The 24,151-nt window shown below is 45.2% G+C and overlaps 2 protein-coding genes and 1 long non-coding RNA gene across 20 annotated transcripts in view; 2 read left to right on the top strand and 1 right to left on the bottom strand.

Moving 5' to 3' along the window:
- The window catches only part of LOC117579230, a 40,134-nt gene extending 30,089 nt beyond the window's left edge, over positions 1-10,045 (top strand). The window contains exons 3-4 of the mRNA XM_034265011.1: positions 6,868-7,395; positions 7,464-10,045. Of these exons, the coding sequence (XP_034120902.1) occupies positions 6,868-7,395; positions 7,464-9,631 (2,696 nt within the window). The 3' untranslated portion in view covers positions 9,632-10,045. The remainder of the gene's footprint in view (positions 1-6,867; positions 7,396-7,463) is intronic.
- A 517-nt stretch (positions 10,046-10,562) lies between these two features.
- On the top strand, positions 10,563-12,110 carry LOC117579341. Of its 2 annotated transcripts, none has more exons than XR_004573472.1 (4): positions 10,563-10,764; positions 10,824-11,316; positions 11,388-11,627; positions 11,694-12,110. It is a non-coding gene; the product is annotated as an uncharacterized LOC117579341 (long non-coding RNA). The 2 variants fall into 2 exon arrangements; XR_004573471.1 differs by having other exon boundaries at positions 11,388-11,632.
- Positions 12,111-13,442: 1,332 nt separating this feature from the next.
- Positions 13,443-24,151, bottom strand: part of LOC117579616 — an 84,898-nt gene continuing 74,189 nt past the window's right edge. For 7 of the 17 annotated variants that reach the window (XM_034265552.1, XM_034265555.1, XM_034265558.1 and 4 more), the window contains 3 exons: positions 23,870-24,089; positions 23,495-23,765; positions 20,733-23,357 (listed from right to left, as the gene is read on the bottom strand). In XM_034265552.1, the coding sequence (XP_034121443.1) occupies positions 21,374-23,357; positions 23,495-23,765; positions 23,870-24,089 (2,475 nt within the window). In that variant the 3' untranslated portion in view covers positions 20,733-21,373. Of the gene's footprint in view, positions 16,477-19,924; positions 23,358-23,494; positions 23,766-23,869; positions 24,090-24,151 lie in introns of those variants that run through there. The other 10 variants (XM_034265567.1, XM_034265569.1, XM_034265565.1 and 7 more) reach the window with 5 other exon arrangements.

Raw genomic sequence — 24,151 nt, 5'->3', positions numbered from 1 at the left:
GGAAAGCCCAATGCCCGGCAGTGAAACTACGCTTTGGAGTAACCCATCCCAACGCAAGCCAAGTCGTAAATCCTGCCTCCTCTGCGCAGCTATTGCTAAAACACCGTCCCCAACCGGATGCCCCGACTCCCAATTCACTACTTTGTGCACTATCCCGAACCCGTATCCGGGGCTAAGCAAACTCGTAAATTTGAGGAAATTACAACATGAAAGTCCTGCCTGGCATGGCGCGACTCTAAATTAAATAAAAATACGCTGGGATGAGACTGTGGAAATAGCCAGAAAATGGCATGGGATGGGATGGGTAGAAGAGAGCCAGGGACAAGGGTTCTGGCTGGTCAAAACTTTGTGCACCTGTTGACCAAACTCTATGCATGTGGCAGGAGCAGGACGATGCTCAGCAATCCAAAAAAAAAACCGTTAATTAAAGCTGCAACATAAGCTCCCAGCGGCAGCGCTGATCCTAGGGCTCGCCGAGTGTGTGGTAGGAAAAAATTGGTCTGGGGGACACTTGGGAGTGCGCAAGGCCCAGATTTGTGTGGCGAAAGCAAAACTTTTGCCATCCGCTGGAGATTTATGTCAAACTAAAGCACTTGATGGCAGAATAGTTGGCATTTAATGGCTGCATTATTGGAGTTTGTTTGGAAAGTGCCGTAACTAATGGGTCACGGCTCTATGCGCAACCAAGAGAGCAAATTCGGATTAGGATTGGGTTGAAGGAATTAGGTTTAATGCGAACAAGTTGCCATTTATCAGAGGGGGATCAAAGCCGGCTGCTGCTCACAGGTGGGAGAGTTCAGGTGTCTGCGTACTCGTTGACGGAAGCGGTAAGTCCGGTGTCGTTCCACCAAGTTACATCAATAGATCAAGGATAGATAGATCGATGGATCAATCCCTTTGTCTCTGAATATTTTGAAGGAATCTCTGCTTAAAATTGAACATTTTCTCGCAATTCGAATTTCTATAGGTTAGCCTCCTTTTCGCTTAATCTCTGATTCTGACTCTGGCCTAAAGTGAAATGTTGCGCCCATCAAAGCCACCTGTGCATATCGAAGTAAAACCCAAAGATTAGGCCCCCCACACAACCCCACCCGTCCGTTTAAAGTAACGATGAGGCCCCTCTGTGTGTGTGTGTGTGCTCCCAATAGAATGGAGCCCTCAGGAGAAGCTCTTTCAGGCAGCAGCAGCTATGCAAGGCAATAAATTTCGATTACATAATTTGTAAATTGTTATAACCCGTCGATGGAATTACCATGAAATCTTTCACAAAGCATTACAAAATCTGCCACTTCTGGCTGGCGGTGGATTCTGTTCTTCAGCTCTTCGGTTCTTCTCGGTTCTCTTCTGTTCATAAACTTTTATGGTGTTTGACTGTGGAGCATCTGACAAAAACAATGGGCTTTTTGGAGGCGTTCAGCATGTTAGCCATGAAACGAGGCCTCCTCCTCCTCCTCCTCCTCCTGCGCCTACATTTTGGCCTTGCACTTCCTGCTTGGGTGGCCGGTTACGCATCAGTGAGCGCAATTTCATAGATGATTTCTGTAAGGCTGCGATTAGTTTTTATGCCCCACCAACCCACCATTTGAATCGGAGGAGTCTCTGTAGGGGCAGCAGTGGTAGGCGCACCAGCCTTGAAATATGTAAGAGTATCCTCCTTCCTCTTTAATTAATGGCAAATTGAAAGAGAATCGTTTATCTAGCACTTGTTATCAGAGAGCCGAGAGCCCGAGATTCTTTTTGGAGGCTATGTCGAGGTATGTCGGCCATGTCGCGGCTATGGCCCATAAATCAACAGCCAATTACAATAAAAATTTATCATGCACAATAAAAGCTTGGCTTGGCCTGGTCGAGGAGCGGAAAAAATGACGCAGAAATAATTTACATGGCGCATTTTTCACATTTTTCAGCAAAGGAATTTATAACAATGTCCCCAAAGGGACACACCCACCCGATAGGAGCTCCCTCCCTTCGTTTTTGGCGGAAAAAAAGAAATTTTAATAAAGCACGCGGGCGGCATATCAAAGAAAGACAAAGGACCCTGATGCCGAATCCGAAACCGAACTCGACTCTAGCTACGATTCCTGTTCCTGCAACGACTTATGTTCCGTGGTCTGCCCTCCCTTCGTTTTGGGGTTTGTGCGATTTGCTTTTGAGCTCCCGCTGGATGACACTCGAAGACATATTTGCTGGAGAGGCCAAAGTGCACTTGCGCTCCATCTGCCGTAGTCCTTAAAGCCCTTCATTCAGAACGCGACGGTTCATCAACATCTTGGCCAGCAAATCAAAGTGCGTTGCGCGAATTTCCCATTTTTTCCCGGCCATGTTGCTGTAGGTCCGGATTTGGCAACGGCTTTAGGTTCGGTGTTCGGGGTTAAAGTTTTGGTTCTTTGCTTGAGTTACTCTCTTCCCCCTTTTCTTTCTCTGGCATTCGCGTATTTCAATTTACATTCCGCCCCCAGGACTTATTGCTTTTTTGCTTTGATGTTTCCCCCATCCTTTTCCTGTGCCAGCACGAGCTCTGTGGAGCTCTTTTTCGTGGGGGGTAGCCCATGTCCTAGGAAGCTTATCTTGACGCCAGTACAGGACGAGGCGGAATTTATCTTTTGTTAACTCGATTTCGCCTTGGTCTGAGCTACGAGCGGGAAAAGCAAAAGTCCAGCCACTTGAAAGTATGTTGGAGTGGCTGGGAGTGCTCCAAGTTGGCCAATGAGCCATAAATACGCACTTGCCCAACAATTCTTGGGCTCGCTCTCCATTCAGAGAGATACGAATCCTGCAGAGAAAGCTGTCTCTGTCTCTCAGTTGTCCCCATGAAATGTAAGAGAAAAACGTTTTGCGTGGAACTTTTGAAGCATTAAAGATTGGATATAAATCCGTTATAAATTGGCACAAAACTTCCTAAACTCTGTGCAAAATAAATCACACAAAATTAATATCCTGTGACCTGTCTATTCCACAACTTTCGATTCCTTGCACCTTTTCAATGCCACACCTTCGCCACAACTTGCCACGTGGGTCGTACAACCACAACATTCAAATTTATTAAGTCCATAAAATGATATTTTTGTGTAGCTGTGGGTTTGTTGTGTGAGCAAACGATTCTACAAATGGGCTCATAAATATTTAAAACCGCTTAAGACACACGCACCAAAACCGAACACCAAAAACCGAAAAGCTAACAAACGTTTAATTTTATTGCCATGGCCAGAAACCACAGCCCCCAGCCACACAGACACACAAAACACAGAGTCAGACATACAGGCAGATACCAGAAAGGGCTGCTCCTTGAAGCTGCTCATGAGCATAAAAGTGAATTCATTTTTGATCGCGTTCGGGAATCGCACCTATTGAAATCTCTGAAATGTCTTGACCACCCAAAGCCGAAGAGGGCATTAAAAAGTCATAAAAATAGGCTTAATAGACCCCACATCACTCGACACTCCACAGAGCACAGTCGAGACTCCATGGCGAACCCAGTGGACTATCCAGCAGGAGGCCCACCACTCCACCTGACCATAACCTGGCTAATTGAAAAGCTAAAAAACTGAAATTTGTGTAAATTATTTGTGTCATAAATTTAACCATTTGATGGGTGCCAGTGCCAGTGGTTGCAGTGGCAAGGCATGTGTTGGTCAACTTGTCAACAAGGTTTGGAAGTCGCCTTGGACATTGTGGGCATCCCTGACAATCTTCGAAGTTTATGCTGGATTTTATGGTTATTGGCGGGACAGAGTCGTCGTCGTATTGGATCGTTGGTTTAGTCGATTTGATGAGCATGGTTCCCCCCGGTTGATGGGTCATTAAAGTTTTGATAATCCTCCAGAAGCATTTTAATTTGTTTTGGCACCTTAGCAAGAAGGTCCCATTCGAATCGAAGTTCACTTTTAATTAAATCTCAACGAAATCGGATTTTTATTTATTTGCCTGCCTGCCTGCCTGCCTGGCAGTCTGTGGCGTTTTGTTAACCCATTAGCAGGCAGCAGGCAGCAGGCTGGCAAGCAGCAGCAGCGGCATAGCTAGCATGTAGTTGCCATAGCCATGGCTACAGCCGTTTTACAGTTGTTTGGCCTAAAGCAAAGGCAAAGAGATAGACAGAGATCAAGTGAAAGAGAGAGAGGGAGAGGGAGAGCTGTATGTCTGTGGCGCTGCCATGTTTAGTGGCAATTAAAATGTTTTTATCTTATTAGTGCGTCTTATCTGCTGCTGCCATTTAAGATATATGCGAGGGACGTGCGCGAAACGCCGTCCAAAAACAGTTATCGATTGTGCGGCATGCAGCATCTAGCATGTTGCAGCCACAGCAAAGAAAAAATAAAGAGCGTGGAGCAGAGAGTGATGGGATCATCCTGAAGATCGAAGCTTCCCGCAATGAGAGTTGTTTTCTTGGTTAACTTAATCGCAGAATGGAGTTATAGAGTCTTCTCTACTCTGGATTTTGTGTATATTCTGTAAAAATGATGTACCTTTCTTTTTCTATGCAAACATAGATCCCAAATGCCAACCGTTTCCTGCACATCCCATCACTGACGCATGATCTGTTCTTCCCATTCAGTTGGTTACCTTCTTTGCATGTCGTTCTGGGCTGTGTTGAGTGTTCCCCTCTTCATGTGGCACTTAATCACATGCAACTCCAATCAATTCCGAACGCCTTTTAAGCCAGCGGGGCACACACAAATCAAACACAGTGATTTGCACGCTTCGACATTTCTCGATTGAATTATTATCACCAAAGTCGCATTGGGGGCCCAGGCCTGAACTGGTGTCCAGGGGCCTACAGCGTCCAGCGTCGAGTCAGCGAGTGACAGCTGTCGCTTTGACTGGTGGCCGGTCCCCGCTCCCCGGTCCCCTACATGGGTCGTCCACAATGCCCCAGTGGCCAGCCATGTTCATGTTGCAGCCACTGACCAACAGACAGACAGACGGACGGACCGAACGACCGAGCAACCATATTTGCAACGGGCGAACCAACAAGTTGCAAAACAAATTTGTCAGAGTTTTATCCATTTTTGGGCAGGCGTTTCAGCTTTGGATTTGTGATTTGTGCAATGGGCTGCAATCATTTGTTGCAGTTGTTGCAGTTGTCGTTTGAGTTGCTGAAGCTGCTGGTTCCGGCGCAATGTTGTCATTAGCTAATTTGGCAGCCGTCTGCGTTTAATTAGAGGGCAGGCCACTGAGCACAGCACAGCACAGATGGAGCGCTGCAACTGCAACACTTTCGTTTTCTTTGCCTGCTGCCGCCCTGCCCCACCACTGTGCCACGCCCTCGATGTAGCCATAGATTCCCGCATGGCCCATCCCCCTGCCTGCCAGAGATCATGTCTCACGTAGAGGCCATTAAAGGCCACAGCATCACGATCGAGTTGGAGCTGGAGCTTTAGATGTGGCTGTGGCTAAAGTAGGAGTTGGAGTAGGAGTCGACGGAGTGAATGACTTTGAGCCGGCCTGTCGTCACACCCCCATGTAATCCTCGCACGATCTCTGCGCTTGAACCTTTTTGATTAGGCCCGTGGTGGCGGTAGGAGAGAGAGAGAGAGAGAGAGAGAGAGAGAGCAACCAAGAACTGGTCAACTGACTGACAGACCCCTCAGTCTCTCAGCCCCACCCGTTCCACTGTTCCGTTGTGGAGGTCGTTAAAGACTCTGCCTCGCTGCTTCGCTGATGCTGCTGCTGGGCCCGCAGATTTTGCCTGGTTTCCAGCGCTCTGGGCCTTGTCCTTTCCGCGCTTCATCAGGCCTTAGTTATGGATATGGGTGTGTACTCTATCCTTTGAAAGCAGTAGCAATACTTTGAGGAAGTTTCTCTATCTCCATCTGCGTATTTGTGGCATTCCTCCAGTATTTATTACAATCTCCGTAAATCATAATTATTAATTGGCCTTCCATTTTGTATATGTTTTAATTTGTGACAATTTGTTGGTCTTTGAATTCCATTTGCAATTTCTCTGGCCATATTTGTGTGTGAAATAAATTGAAGAGCATTCCATATATGGATAGGGTATACGCTAGTCTCTTATCCTGGCCTCCGATTGCTGGTTTTCTCTTTTCATTGAACGTTGTGCGAATGGGCCAAAATCGAAGCAGAGTCATACCGTGAGCGAGGGAAGGACGCGGAAGGGGAAAGGGGAGAGGGAAGCTGATGCTGCTCCAATCCAATATTTGGTATTTTTGAAATACCGTCACGTTTCCACATTTTACTACTCACTTGTGGCACGTTGTTGCCATTGAGCATATCAGTTTGGAATTTTATTGGCCACGCTTCCTCCTGCACCTTCCACTTGGCCTTCTCCCGCAACCTCCACCCCTCCCCTACCCTCCACGTCCACTGCTTCGTCATGGCCATTTGAAGAGTCTCTCGCTGATCTTGGTCTTGATAGCCAGGCGGCCACAAACTATTGCCCGAGTCAGCAAGCGGCTTCCATTCCACTCTTCCGCCGGCTTCTGACATTTATATTGGCAAATATTTTAAATATTCCCTCCGTGTTCCTCCACAGTTCCTCTCCTTTGCTCAATCTGTGCTCTGGTCCCCCGTGTGGGTGTTGTCCTCCTTGGTGCTTCAGGTGTCGTCGTTATCGCCTCTCAATGGTCTTTATGACTGGAATGAACAGTGGAAATAGCAGCCCATACGGACAGAGCACATCATTGTTTTTGTTGTTGTTGCTTAAATCGAAAGAATCTTTAATATAATTGGAATTTTTATTGTCAAGTGAAGTCTTGGGAGAAGAAGGAGGAGAGTCAGTGAGCAGCAAGTGGTGGGTTCGGATCAATCAGCCCTTTGAGGGCAAAACCATGAGTAAAACACTTCTCAAGTTCTTCTGGGGTTGACAATGAATGACACTGAATTAATTTCCACTGATTTTTCGCCCCATAGTTGCCACACCACCGCCGACTTACCGCTCGAATGGTGGCGTTCCAACCGCCACGGATGCCCCGCCTGGGGATGGACACGGACACGGACACCCGCTGGTCTATGAGGATGCCGTCACTATAGAACTTCAGGCGCAGGAGAACGACTACGTGTTGGAAGAGTCCAGCCGCCGAGTGCACTCCACACCGCCGCCATTCTACTGCCCACTGCCGCTGACACCGCCGCCCAGCTACACAGAGAGGCAGGGCACAGTAGCAGGAACAGGAACAGCTGCTAGGACGGGTCCGCCGCAGCTGGCGGAGAATGCAGCGACGCCCGCGCGACCAACCGCCAGCGAAGCAGCAGCGCGACAGCAGCAGCAGCAGGCAAGACGTCGCCGACGACTGCGGGAATTGCAGCAGCAGGAACTACGTTTTGCTTCTAGTACTGACAGCTCCAGCAGTACCGGATCCAGCAGCGCCTGTGAGTTGGGCAGCGGCGGCAGTGCGGTAAGACGCCAGCGTCGACGCAGACGCAGCCGCGGACTGAGGGGTAAGACAAGAGCCCGTAGAGTTTCCGTCAAACAATTTCTTACAATATCTTTTTTATAAACCCGGCAGATGCCTATTGTCCGGACCTGTTGCACGCCTGCGCCCAGATACTTCAGCAGCCCGGAAGCAGCGACAGTTCTGTGGGAAACTTTACGGCCACGCCGCCACCGCCAACGCCAGCACTAGCCACCGGGCAGAGACAGGGAGGAGACGAGGAAGAGGAGGGAGTCGAGTACAGCTCGGACTATGTGGAGATCGACGAGCTGCTGCCACTAGTCGCCGTTGCTGCCGTAGTGCCGAGAGCGAAGAGCACACCCCAACTGCAGCATGCTGTAGGGCTAGGTCTCGACGAAGACGCGATGGGTCAGAACCTAAGCCTGCGACGGCCTCGAATCTCACTCACCTGGGTCCTCCGGGAGCAGCAGCAGCCGCAGCCGGCGGTGCCGGAGCAGACCCAGAACCAGGACTCCAAGGAGGTCACGTCCTCGGATCTGGGTGGCGACCACAAAGAGAACGAACTGCTGCAGACATCGATCAGCATTGGAAATGGTGGACAAACGAGAACGGAGCCAGTGCCCACCCAGCTGGATGTCACCAAGAAGCGGTACAGGGTCAAGCAGCTGCCGGGCGGCACGGAGCCACTCAATGGGTACGCCACCACGCCCACGGGGCACCAGGCACCGGGCAACGGCCATCTCGGACAGCAGAAGTTCTTCAGCAATCAGAATTTGCTGGACTACAAAGAAAGGGCGGTCCCTCGGAGCCAGAGTCATGCGCAGGCCGGAGCTCCGGTGGCGGCCGCCTCCACCAAAGAGCTGCTCTTCGTGTGCACGCCCCAGCGGGCACCGAAGAGCGATGCGCATAGCGAGGCCCTGATGCTGGCCCGAAAGCGGAACGAGATCCGCAAGAAGCTGGCCAGCCGGCTGCAGCAGGCGCGCTCCATGGGAGTAGGCGCCGCCTCCACGAACGCGGCAGATTCATGCAATGGCCAGGCGCGAGCTTCGACAGTCACGACAGCCGACTCACTGAAGTGCACCTACTCGGAGCCCAGCCTGGTGGCAGCTTCTGAAGTGGGTTGCGGAGTAGCTGGAGGAGCGGCCCCTCAGCAGCAGCGAAGGCATCGCCATCGCAAGCGAAGGGACCGGAATCGGGTACAGCGCTTTGGCTATGAGATCCACAACGTGGACGAGTTCCTGTCGCGCTGCTCGCTGTCCACGCCGGGAAACATACCCGTGGTCCTGGCCACGGCCAGCACCCTTTACCAGACGCGACCGGGTGGCTACCAGCTGGAGATTCCTCTGCCGCTTGGCATGGTCGTGAATGCCGTCTTCAAGAACCAGAATTGGCTCTACGTGCAGACGCCGCACGCAGAGGAAGGCTACGTGGGCTATGCCTGCTGCTTGCCGCTGGGAATCCTGCCGCAGGCGGCTCGAAGCGGCTCCCGACACACTCCATGCTGGGAATCCAACGCAGACGTCTTTCCCCGTCCCTGCGGCAACATGACCGACTCTGAGAAGGAGATTCGGATGCGCGGTGGCACCCGCTCCGATGGCGCCCGCACTCCACGCAGCTCCAAGCCCGTCGAGGAGGTGCTGCCCCTGAGCATCAACAACAACAACAACAACAGCATTAGCCAACATCAGGTGACCAAAGGCGGCAGCACTACCAGCTCCCTGTACGGGGAGCAGCATGTGGACAAGCTATATCTGCGAGCCGCATCACAGCCAAAGCTCGTGGAGAAGGCCTACGCACAGCTGCGCTCCACCAAGCAGGTGGGTCTGGCCTCCGGCTCCGCATCCGTGCGGAGCGGAGCCTCCAACGATGAGTACGTCACACTGCAGCAGCAGCAGAAGAGCACCAAGAAGCAGCCGCATCTGCATGTGTCTCAGACTCAGTCACTGGTAACGCGACGCGTCTCAAACGTCTCGTACATCACCAATGGCCAAAACGGACAGCATCTGCATCCAAAGACCATTCCCCAGCAACCACATCCACAGCCAGCGGTGGCCACAGCACTGAGCGTGCTACGAAAGCAGCAGCACAACGGGCTACGTCAAACTCTAGTCGCCATAAACTCGGACTACGTCACGGAGAGCATTGCGGTGCACAAGGGGGATATTGTGACCCTGTGCGAGTGTCGCGAGTCAAAGGATCAGCGCCAGTGGTTCTATGTGAAGACGCGCGATGGGCGCGAGGGCTTCATACCGGCCGAGGTGGCCGGCCATGGTTACCTGTAGACCTGTAGACCAACCCATAGCCAGTAGTCCACACCCAACCCACCTGTCAGCTCCCCCCAAATCAAGTCAAGCTCTACGTGTAACTCAATTAGCATTATATCCATATCCATCTTAAGAACATTTATCCACTTCATTCGCGCTCCTTAGTACGCTTCTAGTTTGTACGAGTATCTTGTATGTGGGCATTTGAAAATGGTATTGTATATGTATGTTCGGGTGTATCCAGTGGATTTATATCCACGAGTATCTCTAGCCCCCTAGCCTAGCCTAACGAGTAGTCTATGTAATAGAAAACTTGCTAAACGAAAATCAAAGACGAGAGCGCAGAAGGAAACTATTTATATGATTATTGTACTTGATGCTTCTACTAAATAACATTAACTGATATTTAAATATATTAATTACAAAATCGTACAACCGTTATGTCCTTGCAGTGAGTAATGTAATTTGAAATAAACGAGACAAACTCATTTTTGCCCCTCTGAACAGTTTTCGCTGCCGCCTCCAGCCTGAGAGCATCGAAAGTTGTCACATCGGCATCCAAATGGCCACCTGGCGCTTTGCATTTGATCGATGCCATAGTGGAGAGCTTTTGTCAGATATAAATAACATCCTCGATATATTGGTTACTATCGATAGTTTATGTTGTTCGTTTTGCAGCCCTATTTACAAAAACAACAAAAGTCTGCAGAATAGTTCACAAATTTATTGGAAAAAAATTAAAATAACACAAGGAAGGAAGTCCTAAGAACTAAGTAGTCTTCTAGAAAGTGGATTCTCCTATCTTACAAAATTATATGTTTCGCGTTGAATCGGTAATATTGCTGGTAATAATCAACAGAATGTCAAAATCTGGGAATACGATTTTCTTTGCTATATTTAAAAAATGGCAAGTATATTTTGGTATACTTCCGAGGGTCAGACGGTATTTCTAATCGATAAAGCCGCTGTCACACTGCGCCATAAATCACAAACTTTCAGCTTTATTGTAAACATCGGAACAAAAATGATAGCCATAAGAAACCTAAAGAAAAGAATAAACGAGCATGGCGGATAGAGCAGAATTTCAATTGCACTACGAGTTCAATGCGGAAGGAAGCAGACATCATGCTAAATATTATCTCTCACATGCGGTTTGTTACATTATTTGGATAATCATTTTGCAAATGTAATCAATTTATTGTGTTTCTAGAACTTTAGTCTTGTTCAGGCAGCCGATGTACGACACATCCATTGCCCACGTTGTTACTGGCGAGATCTACTCCGTAGCACCAAGTCGGAAAGTACTGAAGAGCTGAAGCGTGACGTGCTTCATCATAGGTGCCTTGGAGGATTTGCCTAGGGATGTCTTCTGCGATGTTGTCACGGTCAAAATAGGTGGTTGGCGATTTCTGCTCCCAGGTGGTAGAGTTGAAAGTCACGCAAATGAGTGACCAGTCGGAAACTATGGAACGCGAAAGTAGATGATCGACTGTCGCTGCTGTTCCCCCCGGCAAGAGTTTTCAAATTTTGGCAGTGACAGCCACAACCAACAATGACGGCCATTATGGTCCCAATGTGCGGCTTGAAGAGTCAGAGGAGAGTGACAATATATACAGATATATGTATTCGGCGAGGCAAAGGACGATTGTGTACCAGATAGGAATATACAGACGAGCATTGATTAGGCGCGACACGCAGAGAATGTGAGTATATCAGCGGTACGCATCTTTAAATGTATTTAATGATCAATCTTGTGTGTTTTCTTCCTCCACAGTTGGCCAATGAAGAGGCTGACAGCAATGTCTACAAATATCCCCTGAACATCGGCGCCTATTGGCTGCAAAGTTGTCTGAGCAAGATTTAAAAGAACATCATAGTGTCGCTGTCTGCCGATGTACTCAAGATCCACAAAAATGATTGCCAGCTCGCAGACAGCGACCCAGAACAAAATCAAGGATTCGTATTAGCGACATGTGTCGGAATTTGGTGTGGTGTCAAGCGATGCAGTGAGACGGTAAGGTGTGTATTGACTGTTCCAGCAGCTCTTCTTTTTATAAACTTCTTGTTTTGTGTTTTTCAGAAAATCGTATCCGTTTTCGTGTTCATAGAGCTGAAGGATGAGGATCGCACGCTTCTATTGCCGCTTTCCTACACGCAGATGGCCGATGGGGCCCATTGAACTCAGCTATGTGGGGATCCAGCTGAAGCGTGAATGTCTCCAGTTAATCCAACTTTTTGTACTGCGAAAGATCAAGGAAGGCCGGCGTGTCGATGTTCCCGGCAACCAAGACTATACCTTGTCCAACATAAGCGACTCCTACGTGGGCTGCGATCAGGAGTAGAAGGACTACAAGGATCAGGAGTCGAAGTGGCCGATTTCCAATCTGACAATCAGACCGAGTCGGATTAGGGCGTACGTTAAGATTAGTATACATAACAAATCCTACCCTAATAAAACATGTAGCATACTCTTGGGGCTACCCGATAATACCATCAATATTTTAGACCATCTTTTGGGAACTGGTTTGATTCAAGGTGGTTAAAATTGCTTTAAACCGCCATCTCCTGCAGTCCTTAAGGTCCTTGATGGATTCAAATGATAGAGGACATTGCCCAAATCAGAAGAAGGTGTGGCTTATCCTGATCCGACAAGACACAGCCCAGTTATAGCATTGTAACAATTCTGAATTACACGAAATTATGAAGTTGTACTCAAAAAATACTGTAGCATACTTGTAGCTACTTTCCTTTTGAAAAAATTAATTGGGGTTTCATAGCAACCAGCTTTTGACACAGTGAAAAATGTAAAAACCAGCTACCTTCTGCTGATTTCTGTTGGCCTGGTACTCGGTCTGAAAATTTACATTTGAGCGAAGCATTTTCAGAAGAATTTTGTTGTACTCAGTGGCGCCCCAACTCTGAACGGTAAATTCTCGAACTACGTTATTTTTGTTCCAAAAGTGGCTGTCGTCATCCCGGGGGCGCCACTGTGCAACAACGCTTTTTAGTTCCAAAAGAGGCCACCCTGATCAAGGGGGCGCCACTGTGCAAACAAATGGTGGTTGTTGTACAACAAAAACCACTTTTGTTGTACAACAACAACAACATAAATCGACAAGAACAACAGAACAGCCTTTTTTGTTGTTTTATCCTTTATTTGAAGGACGATCAGAACATGCCACACCTCCTCGTAATCGGATCGCTGGCTATCAGTCAGGATGCAAAGCAGCAAGCTGCTGTTTACAATAAAGCTGAAAGTTTGTGATTTATGCCGCAGTGTGTCAGCGGCTTTATCGATTAGAAATACCGTCTGACCCTCGGAAGTATACCAAAATATACTTTCCCTTTTTAATATATACCTTTGAAAATCATATTCATTTTGATATTCTGTTGAATATTACCAGCAATATAGGACATTCAACGCTGAACATATAACTTTGTAAGATAGGAGAATCCACTTTCTAAAAGACTACTTAGTTCTAGGGACTTCCTTTTATTTTTTTTTTTTTCCAATAAATTAAAATAATACCGCTGAATTTTGTTGTTTTGGTAAATAGTGCTGCAAAACGAACCAAGGGAACATTCAATAGGAACAGGCATATCGAGTATGTTATCATTATCTGATTATCTGATTATCATTAGCCTCAAATTCAAATAAACACAAAACATGGTATTGTTTTTAAATTTCACATTTTATTTTCTTTTGTTTTTCACTTCAAAAGGATTCGTAATTTAATCATTTGTCACACATTTTCGCTATCCTTATTTCGAGTGTTAAGTTGCATTTGCAATTGTATAATCATTGTGTATTTTCATTTGGTTTTTTTTACTCTTGCATATTTTTTTCTTTTCTTTGTTTTTCTTGTTCTCAAAAAGTATTAACATCCATTGCACATTTTTTTGTTCTTGCTCTTGTTGCAGTTGCTAATTGTGTTAATTTGTTGTTATAATAAAAATTCAATTTGTCTGCTGTTCATTGTTCATTTTGTTAATAACTACAGTTGTTTCCAATGCTATTGAGTTCTTTTTTTTCTTTATATCGAATTTGGATTTCGTTTCGTGGCATGTTTTTATGACTTATAAATCGTAATAAATATGCAATTGTTACCCTCGTGTATCCCGCTGCCCTTGCACTTGGACTTGCCAAAAGTAAAGTGTGATAAGAGATAACTAACAATTATGCTCAAACAAGACAAATGCCCGATAACAATATGTTAAAAGAGATTCAGCGCAACGGCATGCACGTGAACTTAATTAAATGAGTACATTGTTTGGCTGTCAAACATTCGTATAATAGAGACTATGTATATATATTTAATAAAAATGCTTTAAAAATAGTCAAATGCGTACAAAAAGTTTCACGCCATTTCGAATGTTGCCAACGCTCAGCTCATCGCTCATCGCTCATCATTCGCCATCAAATGAGTTTCATAATTTAACTATTACATTTTGCTAAAGTCTTCCAACTGACTGCCATGCCTCCTGTTGACTTTTGTTCATTATCATTAATTGTATTGTTTATAATTTAACCTCTGTCAAACTTATACAAACTGTAAAAATTATGTTAAAATGTTGTGATTTTTGTATTTGGTAATCTTCTCTTTGTTTGTCCTGTTACTCATCGATCGGTAGATCGATCATCGATGCACATTTATCAATTAGACTGTTGTATACATTTTAGAATTTCTATTTACTCGACATCTTATAGCTTTGTATGGTCTGTAGTTTCAATTATCATTATTATTATTATTCTCCATTCATCATTTAATTAAAGATTACATTTGTATATTTACTCGTAATTCAATTTGATTGGAAACCTAAAAAATGTTTTGATTATGTTTCGATTTGTTGCTACATGGTTTAATGGGACTTGGGGTTTTCAAAAAATGAATGAAATAACCTGTGAGAATGAGTGTGAGCAATGCCTGCAAGTACACTGAAAAACAAACCCATTGACAATCGCCACTTGTACGAACAGTGTACGTTTACGGCTGGAGGAATAAATAAATGTTCAGCAATTGGGGGATTTCATTATATTCCTGAATCGAATTAACATCCAAGCTGCATTCACAACCAATTAATTATTATTTCCCATTTTTTTGGTAGAATTTTCATTGAGTTTTGTTTTACTTGTATTGCAAGTTTTGTTAGTTATTCCTCTAAAGTTCATTCTAAAAAATTGAAAACCATATTGAGATATAGAGAAATTAAACAAATGTTCAATTTAGATCTCGGAAATTGTGCATTTGTCTATGGAGTTTTGTTTGGATTCGGGATTTACTTCTTTGCTTATCTATAATTCGGTTGTCATCGTTATTCATTTTTCTCAAAGTGTTCGAAGTGAAGTTCTTAATTATTATTGTAATTCTGCTAGAGTGTCTGTCGTCTTCTTTTGGTTTGTGTTCGTTTTCATGCTTTATGCTTATATATTCTTCTTGTGGTTTATTCAAACTTTTGTATAGTTTATAATTTACTTTTTTTAATGTTCGCGTCTGCTTTGAATTATTTTTGCTGCAATTAACGTTTGGTATTCTTGTACGAGTACTGTTGTGTCGTTTGGGATTGGGTCTGAGGAGAGGCCCTGAGCCCAATTTGGGTGTTTGGAGATGTGTTGTGTCACTTCGTTTTGTTATTAGTTTTCTTTTGTTAGTTTACCATTAAACATTTTGACTAAATTTTTGCTATTTTGTTTGGTTTTGTTTCATTTACGTGTAGTATGTGGTTTTTGTTTGGTATCTTTTGTGTTTTTTTTTTTTCAGTGTACTTCCCTAAAGACTAAACATTAGCATTGCTGCTGTTATTTTCATTTTTCATTTTCCATTTACGATTACGAGTGTGTCCATTTTTCATTTACTTCAGTGTGTGAGTGTGGGTGTGTGGCTTAATTGGCTAAAATTTCCTTATTTCTTTTGTTTAAGGTTGCAAATGACATTGTTTTGCTTACTGCAATTCTCTTGCCTTTTATGTTTTCGTGAGTTTTGTGTTTTAGTTTTATAATTTAAACTCTCTAATCCTAAGTACAATGTTTGCAATTGGCTTACGTTTTCTTCTCTTATCTGCTGCTTCATCTTCATCTTCCTCAATAAATGTATTTAAATCGAAATTTACGTTCAAGTCTTTTTCAGCGACAAATGCATTTGAATTTGTTCTCATATTTCTTAATCATTTTTATTCTTAATTCTTATTAAATCTGCTCAAAATCCTTTGCTTTAATTATGCTTTTATTATATGTTTTGCACTTTAAATACAATCAATATAAATCAAAGTCTTCTTCATTTTGGTTTTACTTCTAAAAAAGATCTCCAAGTATCTTTCTGTATGAGTGATTTATTCTCTTTTCTTCCCTTTGGTAAAAACGTAAACGTAAAAATGACACAAAACTTCTTCGATGTTTTATCCTTTTAAAAGGAGAGGACACACAGAGACACAGAAACCGAAACCCAAGCATTTCCCAAGAGTGAGCACTTCCACTTCCATTCAATTTATGTTCGCAATGCATCTTCATTTGGCGGAGGTACAGTTGTGCTTGAGAAATTCTTTCGGCTTCGGGTCTGCTCTGCTCTGTTCTGTTCTGTTCTGTTCGCTGTTCTGCTTTGAACTTTGAACTGCTGCCATTGTCTCTGCTGTTGCTGTTGCTGGCTGTTGCCTCACACTTGATTAGTTACTCGTAAAATTGAGAAATCGAACAAAGGAATTGAAGTTGTAAAGCTGTGAAGGCTTAAGAGCTCTTATGTTTGCTTAGCTTGATACTAAAGGTTTTGTTTTGCTTTTTCTGACTTAGTTTTTCACATCGTCTTTGCGGGTTGTTGACTGTGGATCTGTGCCTAAATTTATCATGTCTCGTGGTTTCCACACCGGGGACCCTACAATTAAATGAAAGAAAGAAAAAGATACAATGGAAACCATACATATATGAAAAATTATGAAATATTTTCGTTTTGGTTTTTGCAGAACTTAATTTGTAGTTTCGGTTAAAGTTTTAGTTTTTGTTTCTTTTTATATGGAAAATATAGAGAGAACGAGTTAGAAACAGAGAGAGTGAGAGAAAGACAGACAGAGAGAGCGAGTGGGAGCAGGGGCGTCTCCATTTGGTTATATACAATTAGTGTCGTACAGATTTTGATCAATAAATGTTCAGCCAATTTTCAGTCGGGGGTTAATCGTCTATTTCAAAAAAGCATGCAAGCAGTGCGACCAAAATACTCGACTTTGGGCGCACTTTTGGTTAGAAAAAATATAAGCAAAACTAATTATTGTTTAATGTAATGAGCACTACTTAAAAACGGGGTTACGCTACTCAATATAGTTTGGGGTGGGGTTTGGACTGGGGTGGGTCTCTGGGCTGTAGAGGGATCAGTACTAAGTTCAATAGCTAATATTTGTGGGTAAGGCTTAGATTGAGTACAGTTGTGTTGGCTAAAATGTTGACATCGCTTGGTCTGGTATATTTATTTCGATTCATCTTTTTTGTTTTTACTATAGTTATAGACTAGGTAAGTTCTCGAATTTCTGATCAACAGTTTTGCATTTTATGCCAACATTTTCTTTGCTGCCTCTGAAGTTTTTGTGTGTGTCTTGCTTGCGCGGGAGGGATTGGGGACTCCAATTCGTGATACAAAATTATATAGAGAGATATACATACATATATACAGACAGATACATATACATACATTTCAAGGGGAAAGTAATAATGGAAAATTGTGTCGGAATGAGTGGCCAAGCATTTCCCTAATTTCGAGATGAGTTTTTCAAATGCAAAAGTCAAAGAGAGCGTGATTCAAAATGATGAAAAAAGTTGTGCAACGCGAATAGATGGGAGTTTCATAAAATTCAATTTATGTATATTTAATTTAATTTTTATTTAGTGGCACACAAAAAGTTCTGTTTGCACAGCATACAGAAAATGAAATTTCTGAACAAAAACTTTGTGGGTGAAGGGGACGAGAGTGTGGAAAAATGCCGAATAAATTGTGAAAAATAGCGATTTAATTGAAGGAGTGGTGGCAGTGGTAGTGGTGGGAGTAGTGGTGGCAGGTCGAGTTGTGGGGGCACGTGTGTGTAACCATAAGACATATATATAGTTGTATAAATATATAATTCGATTATAATGTACTTTTGCATTAGATATTAGCGCTCTTTCGGCAGTACAAGATTTTGTTTCAGATCTGTGGCACACTCTCGATACTTCGATGTTTCTTTTGTTATTTGATTTTGTTAGTTTGGTGATTTTTCATTTGAGAAAATGCAAAACGTTCAAATTGGAAAAAGAAAACTTGCAAAGTCCCTTTGTTGGTTTCTGTATCAGTTCGGTTTCTGGTTTGTTAGTTTGTTAATTAATTAATTAATCAAGCGATGCCAACTAATAATATCAAGTGTTTTGTAACAGACACAACAGACACACAGATACGCTATATGGATATAATATTGTGTGGATAAGAGATGCATCCACATCGGAATAGGCGGGAAAAGAAAACCTAGTACTAACTTAACATGCCTTCGCCTCGTCTTCGTTCCGACTTTGACTTCGACTTATATATATTGTATGTTGTATGTATATATGTATCTAACTCAATTCAACTTTATTCAAGCTTGTGTGTTCATTAGTTATCTGGGATTTTAGTTATCTTTGAGATAATTGTGTGTATTTCTGTGTGTGTGTGTGTGTAAACATAATGGAATATCACCCGATTAATTGTTTAATGACTAATTCAATTCGACCGCTTTACTGCTTTCTGCTTGCTGCTTTCTGTCGCCTAATTACAAATGAACATTGTTGCACTTACCTGCTAAGCAACTACAAAATAAATTTAAATGCATAACTAATTGAGGGAGGGGGCCAGAATCTCAGTTTCTCAGTTTCTCAGTTTCTCAGGGGGTAACCAGTGTCGAGTATTGAGTAAACATACATATTTATGAGGGGGGATAGGCCAGGTAATCGCTGCATGAACTCGATTAGATTTCTGTCTCTCTGTCCGTCAGGGGTTTCTGGTACGGGTTTGTGCGTATAAGATTCGTATTTGTATTCATATATAAGTATTTTATGTCATATGTATTGATGTATGTTGTGTATTTCCCATATGTCATTTCGTTTAATTGCATTTCAATTGCGTTAGTTCGAGTTTAGTTTAGCTGCGAGTTTTCCCATTATTGTTAGTTATATTTGTATTGGTTATTGGTTTTAGGTTTAGTGTTCGTTTTTATTCATTTGATTTTCAAGTTGTAGCTCGCTCGTTCGCTCGCTCATTTGTTGTTTATTTTTTGATTATTTGTTTAGTGGATTTAGTGGATGTTCGAACACGAACATTTCACTGTCCGTTCGACTGTCTGCCCTTGTGTGTGTGTGTTTGTGTGCACACATGGATTACCGTTTACCGATTACATTTGATATTTGTTTTAGCTTTTACTGTGTTACGGTTTTACACTTAAATGTTCTTCCATTTTGCGGTCTCCACTTATTTCTATTTAGTTGCATTTATTTGTGTATATTTATATACTCGTATTTCGGAGCACTTCCATTTTATATGCCGTATATGCTGCTGTATATAGTATGTATGTATGTATGTACTTCTGTATATATACTATATGCCATATTATTTATGTATATTTTTTGATTTTTGAAAACGGTTTTCCCTTTTGATTTTGCTGCTGTGAAGCCCAGTGTAAACTGTAAACTGTAAACGTTTCTTGAAGCTTAAAACTATTTTGACTATGACTTTCATTAGTTTAGTTATTTTTTTCCCCTTTGAATTCTTGTGTTACAACAACCTGAAATTTGATCTTAATCATTTTGCTAGTCGAGTGTTTGTTTGGGAGGTTTGGGGCAGGCCAATAAAGAAAGGATATTCCGTTGACCTGGCCACAGGAGATGGGCGGAAAGGAGAGTTTCGGATATACAAATACCTATAGTATATGGTATATAGGATGAATGGATATTTTCTGTGGCTACCGTTTGTATACATATATGTACATATACAAATACATATAATACTGAACATTGAGGTACGACTTACGATTATCATTCTTTGAATACACACCACCGATTGCCTGGTATTCTGCTTATTGTATTTTCTGATTTAGTGAAATGTTAAAACTGGAAATGCCGAAAAACATACGAGTACGCGCGCGTGTGTACGGGGTTGTACGAGTAGGAAATTGTGATTTGATTTCGACTTGTATATGCATGTATATTTGTTTTATATACTCTATAAAAAACCTATAAAAATCATACAAAAAACCATATGCATATATGCAAATTATTTGTCACAACATTATTCTCACACACACTCGAAAATTTGTCTAACTAATTTTATCTTTTGTTTTCCGTGTAAATATTCCCCACTTTAGGTATACGTTTTGTTAGGTATTTATTCTGTTAACCCTATAGAATGTTGGCCAAAATCCCGCATTGGGCCAGCTCAGTTGCAGTTTTCCTTCATTTCGCTTGATGGGTAATTACAATTTTTTGATTTCATTCGCAGGCTCCACTCCCGACTGCTTCAGACATCAACGTTGCCAGTGACATAGTTTTCCCTTGTTCTTTCAGCTCTCTCTTTCTCGGCTCTACTAATAGTTGGTTTGTTGGCGACTTCCCTTCAACTTTCTTCTGTTTTTGTTTTTCCCTTTTTTGTGTGTTTGTGTGCGGTTGCTTTTAGTTTTTTTTTTCTTGTTTTTTTTGTAATTTTGTCCCCCCCCCCCCCCACCCCATCTACGTATCTATCAACTTGAGTTGAGTTTTAGTTTGCCAGTAAGTTGGGGATGCATGTCTCTTGGTAGTTTACTTGAGTGCGAGTATGAATTTCAACTTTAGTTTAAGTTTTATTTTCTCTGCTCTTTTGCGTTTTGTTTTATTAAGCTTTGTTCCGTTGTTGTTTTCCTACGCAATTACGGCACTTGAGTATTGTGTGTGCAACGCGGCGTATATGTACGTAATATGCACCCCTTCTTCGTGTGCCACATGACGGAACATCCGCACATTTTCTGTGTAAATCATGGTGAAATGCTCGGATACTGAAGCTTAAATAATTAACTAGAAATGGCGGTGGCACACACATTATGCAACCACCTCACCTGCATCGTCCTCCAGCCTCCATTCTCCTTGGGTTTCTGATTAGTTTTGGTTTTCGGTATGAACTATGGTACTCTAAAGAGCCAAAAACTACGCGCGGATCTAGGGTGACTTACATGCTAAACACTTACACAACGAGTACGAGTAGCGAGTAACGAGTGAAACTGTTTTGAGTTTTCTATACGATTGTGGTTTATGGTTATGCTTTCTTCCCGGGGTATTTGTAGATTGTATATACTGTATACTGTTAGGTCTTTGATTTCAATCCCTTGTGTTTGAAGTTCGAGTACGAGTATTTTGGTTATTTGTTTGTTATGTTTAGGTTATGTTAGGTGTTGCTTTTTGCATTGCGTTTACGTATATCTGAGCTGAGTTCGGTTAAAATTAATTTGTTGAGGCATTCGGGTTGTTGTTGCTGTTATCTTTGGTTGCATTCTGAGTGGATTCAAATAACTCTTCTAGTCTACGTAGATACGTTCCCTCCTCAGTCCTCTCTCCTTGACAGCCCAGTACCAGTTCTGTGCCTAGACGTGTATCTCGAAGTAGTCGTGACAGTCGACACATCCCCCGGAATCGCCGCCACCCATCTCTGGCACGAATCCTATCCCTCCCGTGGCCGTAGGCTGCGCACTGACCACCACCATGCCTCGGGGCGTTTTCTTCCGCGTGCGACTTTGCCGCACGCGGGACTTATGCTAGGAGGGTCTCTTCTGGTACAGACAGTCAATGCATGTGGTGTACTCGGGCGCCGAGGAGCTCAGCTGGTAGCCACCCGCCTGCTGCTGCGGATCGTGGGTGCAGCCTCCAGTATATCCGGAGGGAGGTCCGTAGCCACCAATCTCGGGCACATAGCTGACGTACTGCTGTGGCTGGTGCTGGTGTTGGTGCGGTGGCTGGTGCACCGGCATTGGCTGCCTGGGCACTGGATCGTAGATGGGCTGTGAGAACGTGTTCTCCGCCGACTGGGATCGCAGGGGTCCCGAGCTATAGACTACGTAATTTCGATCCGGGGAGACTCCATAAGCCCGCTGGCCATAAGAGCTGCTTGTCGTGGTGCTGTCACGCGATGTGGAGCGTTCCAGGGATTTGCTTAGGCGACTGCGTCCGCCACTGGTTCCACCGGTTCCATTGCCTCCACTGGCATACCGACCACTGGGCGCTGCGGCCACATAGTGATCGCTGCAGGTCTGGTTGTCGTAGACCGGATAGTACTGATATGTCTCCTGGGGGCGCGGTTTGGTGCCCGTCTCGAAGCTGCCGTGGGCGGACATGCTGCGCTTGCGCCCGCCGTAGGGCACATCCAGATTGTGATCGGATCCGCCGTGGCTGTCGAAGCTGCTGCGAGGCGAGTGCCGGAGACAGGTGCTGCCCCTGTCCGGAGAGAGGTGATCCAGGCTGCTGCGGGGCGAGATGTGCGGCGAGAGCGTTTCCACGCTGCACACATGCGATGGTCCGCCCTTTTTCAGGCAGCTGCGATCGGGGCTCTTCGACTTGGCCGGACTGGAGGGGGGCTTCAGTATGCCAGGAGCCGGACTGGTGTGCTTCAGAATGCCACCACCCTCCGAGGATCGGCGGGGACTGGGAGTGCGTCGGCCGCCCGAAATCCGATCTTGAGAGTTGTCCCGGGACGAGCAGACACTCAGCCGCTTGCCCTGATCGCTGAGACTCGTGCGCGGAGACTTGATCTTGATGATGCGCACCGGGGAGCTGCCCTGGGACTTGCATCGGTCAGGCGATATGTAGATGCTCTGCCGCTTGCCGCTCTTCGGCTTTGAGGAGACGGGTCGCTCCGGTGACTTGGCCTTAAATATCTTGTCCACCTTCTTGTCAATCACCACGATGTGGGAGGCCAAGCCGGAACTGGTGGTGGCCTCTTCCTCGGTCTCATCGCCGGATCGTTCCGACGGTCCTGTGGTGGTGCCCGTGCTGTCCGACTCTGTGGCGGGCCGCGAGGGCGACTCAATGTCCACGATCACCGTCTGCTGGGTGTTCTCAACGATGGTCTGCGGCTCTGGCGACAAACTCGAATCGTTCTGCTGCTGATCGGCCGCCTCTTCGCCTAGATCCTGCGGATCGAAGGCCTTCTCTCGCAGACCGGCCATGTAGGCCATAATGTCACAGGTGCCATCTGCCAGATTCTCCTGCTCCAGGTCACTCAGGTGCTTGTCCATGAAGCGAGCTGTGGCGTCCGTCTCGGTCGGTTCTCTGTCACGGTCGCGTCGTTGCTTATGCAAGGACTCCCTGGCCTGGCCCACTGCATGGTGCTGATGGACTACCGCCACCTGCTGCGAGGCGGCCAAACGCTCCGCCTCGCTCTCAAATATCTCGATCACCTCGATCTCCTGCTTGGGCGACTGTCGGGGCGATTGACGGGGCGACTGACGCGGGGACAAGTGCAAGGTCTGGTTCTGTATCTGTATCTGATGCTGGGTCTGGGTCTGAGGCTGATTGGGGTCGGAACTGGCGAATAAGCTACCACTACTGCCTAGACTTATATTAAAGGAGGCCGCCACCTGGGCGGCATGCACCTCGGACTCAGATCTCGAGTCCGTCTCCGACTCGTCGCTGGGCTTACCTAGGTCCTTCATCAGCACCGGCTGGTAGCTGGCCGGCGGATGCGATGATTGTATCAGGCGCGCCTGGCTCCCAGTGCTGCCCACCGAGAGTGTCGATGTGGTGCTACAAGATTCAGATGCGGATGCGGATTCGGGGCGAGAAATGGAGAAAGGCAGAGAGCGTAAGGCGTAAGGGTCGAGCAATAGTCGAGGAGCGATTGGCTCTCGGATATACGGGATCTACCGGAGCCTCGCACTTACCTCAGCGTCAGGTGATTGGGCGTGCGGCCCAGTGTGGCCTTGGGCCTGATTGTGCCCTGCTGTGAGTCCTCCTCCCCCTCTGACTTTGTTCCCGGATCAATCCGCTCAATGTCGCTGCTATGATGATGCAAGTGCGGCTGCCTGATTGGCGGCGGTGGTGGCTCCCTTGGATGTGGATGTGGGTGGGGATGTGGATGCTGATGAGTCTGCTGCTGTTGTTGCTGTTGCTGCTGCTGCTGTTGCTGGGGTTCTATGGAGGAGTAAGCGATTTCTTTATGGCATAAATGTGTGTGTGATGAAGCGATGGATGGAGCGTTGGATGGCATTTGTTAGCGAGCGAGTTAGAAAGCGGCTGGGAGGAAGTCAGTCACTTACCTGTCACATCGCCCACCGTCTTGCTGCGGCTGCGGAAGCCACTCGGCTGCATCGGCTGGCTGTGGCTGTGGCCAGGGCCAAAGTGTACGCTCGGAGGCAGATCGTCTGCCTCCTGGCTGCCCGACAGATTGTCATAGTCGATATTGCCCGCCGAGTGCCGCTGCGAACCCGATTTTTTCTTTGGTTTACCCAGCGTGTGAGAGCCATGAACGATGGTTATCTGCTCAAAATAGTCTGATATTAAAACATCCATTCAGAAGAGTGCAACCCCCTGGGGTTTAC

The sequence above is a fragment of the Drosophila guanche genome, unplaced genomic scaffold (assembly GCF_900245975.1).
Source record: "Drosophila guanche unplaced genomic scaffold, DGUA_6, whole genome shotgun sequence".
In the NCBI taxonomy this organism is placed as follows: Eukaryota; Metazoa; Arthropoda; class Insecta; order Diptera; family Drosophilidae; genus Drosophila; species Drosophila guanche.
This window is presented reverse-complemented; position numbering and strand designations above follow the sequence as displayed.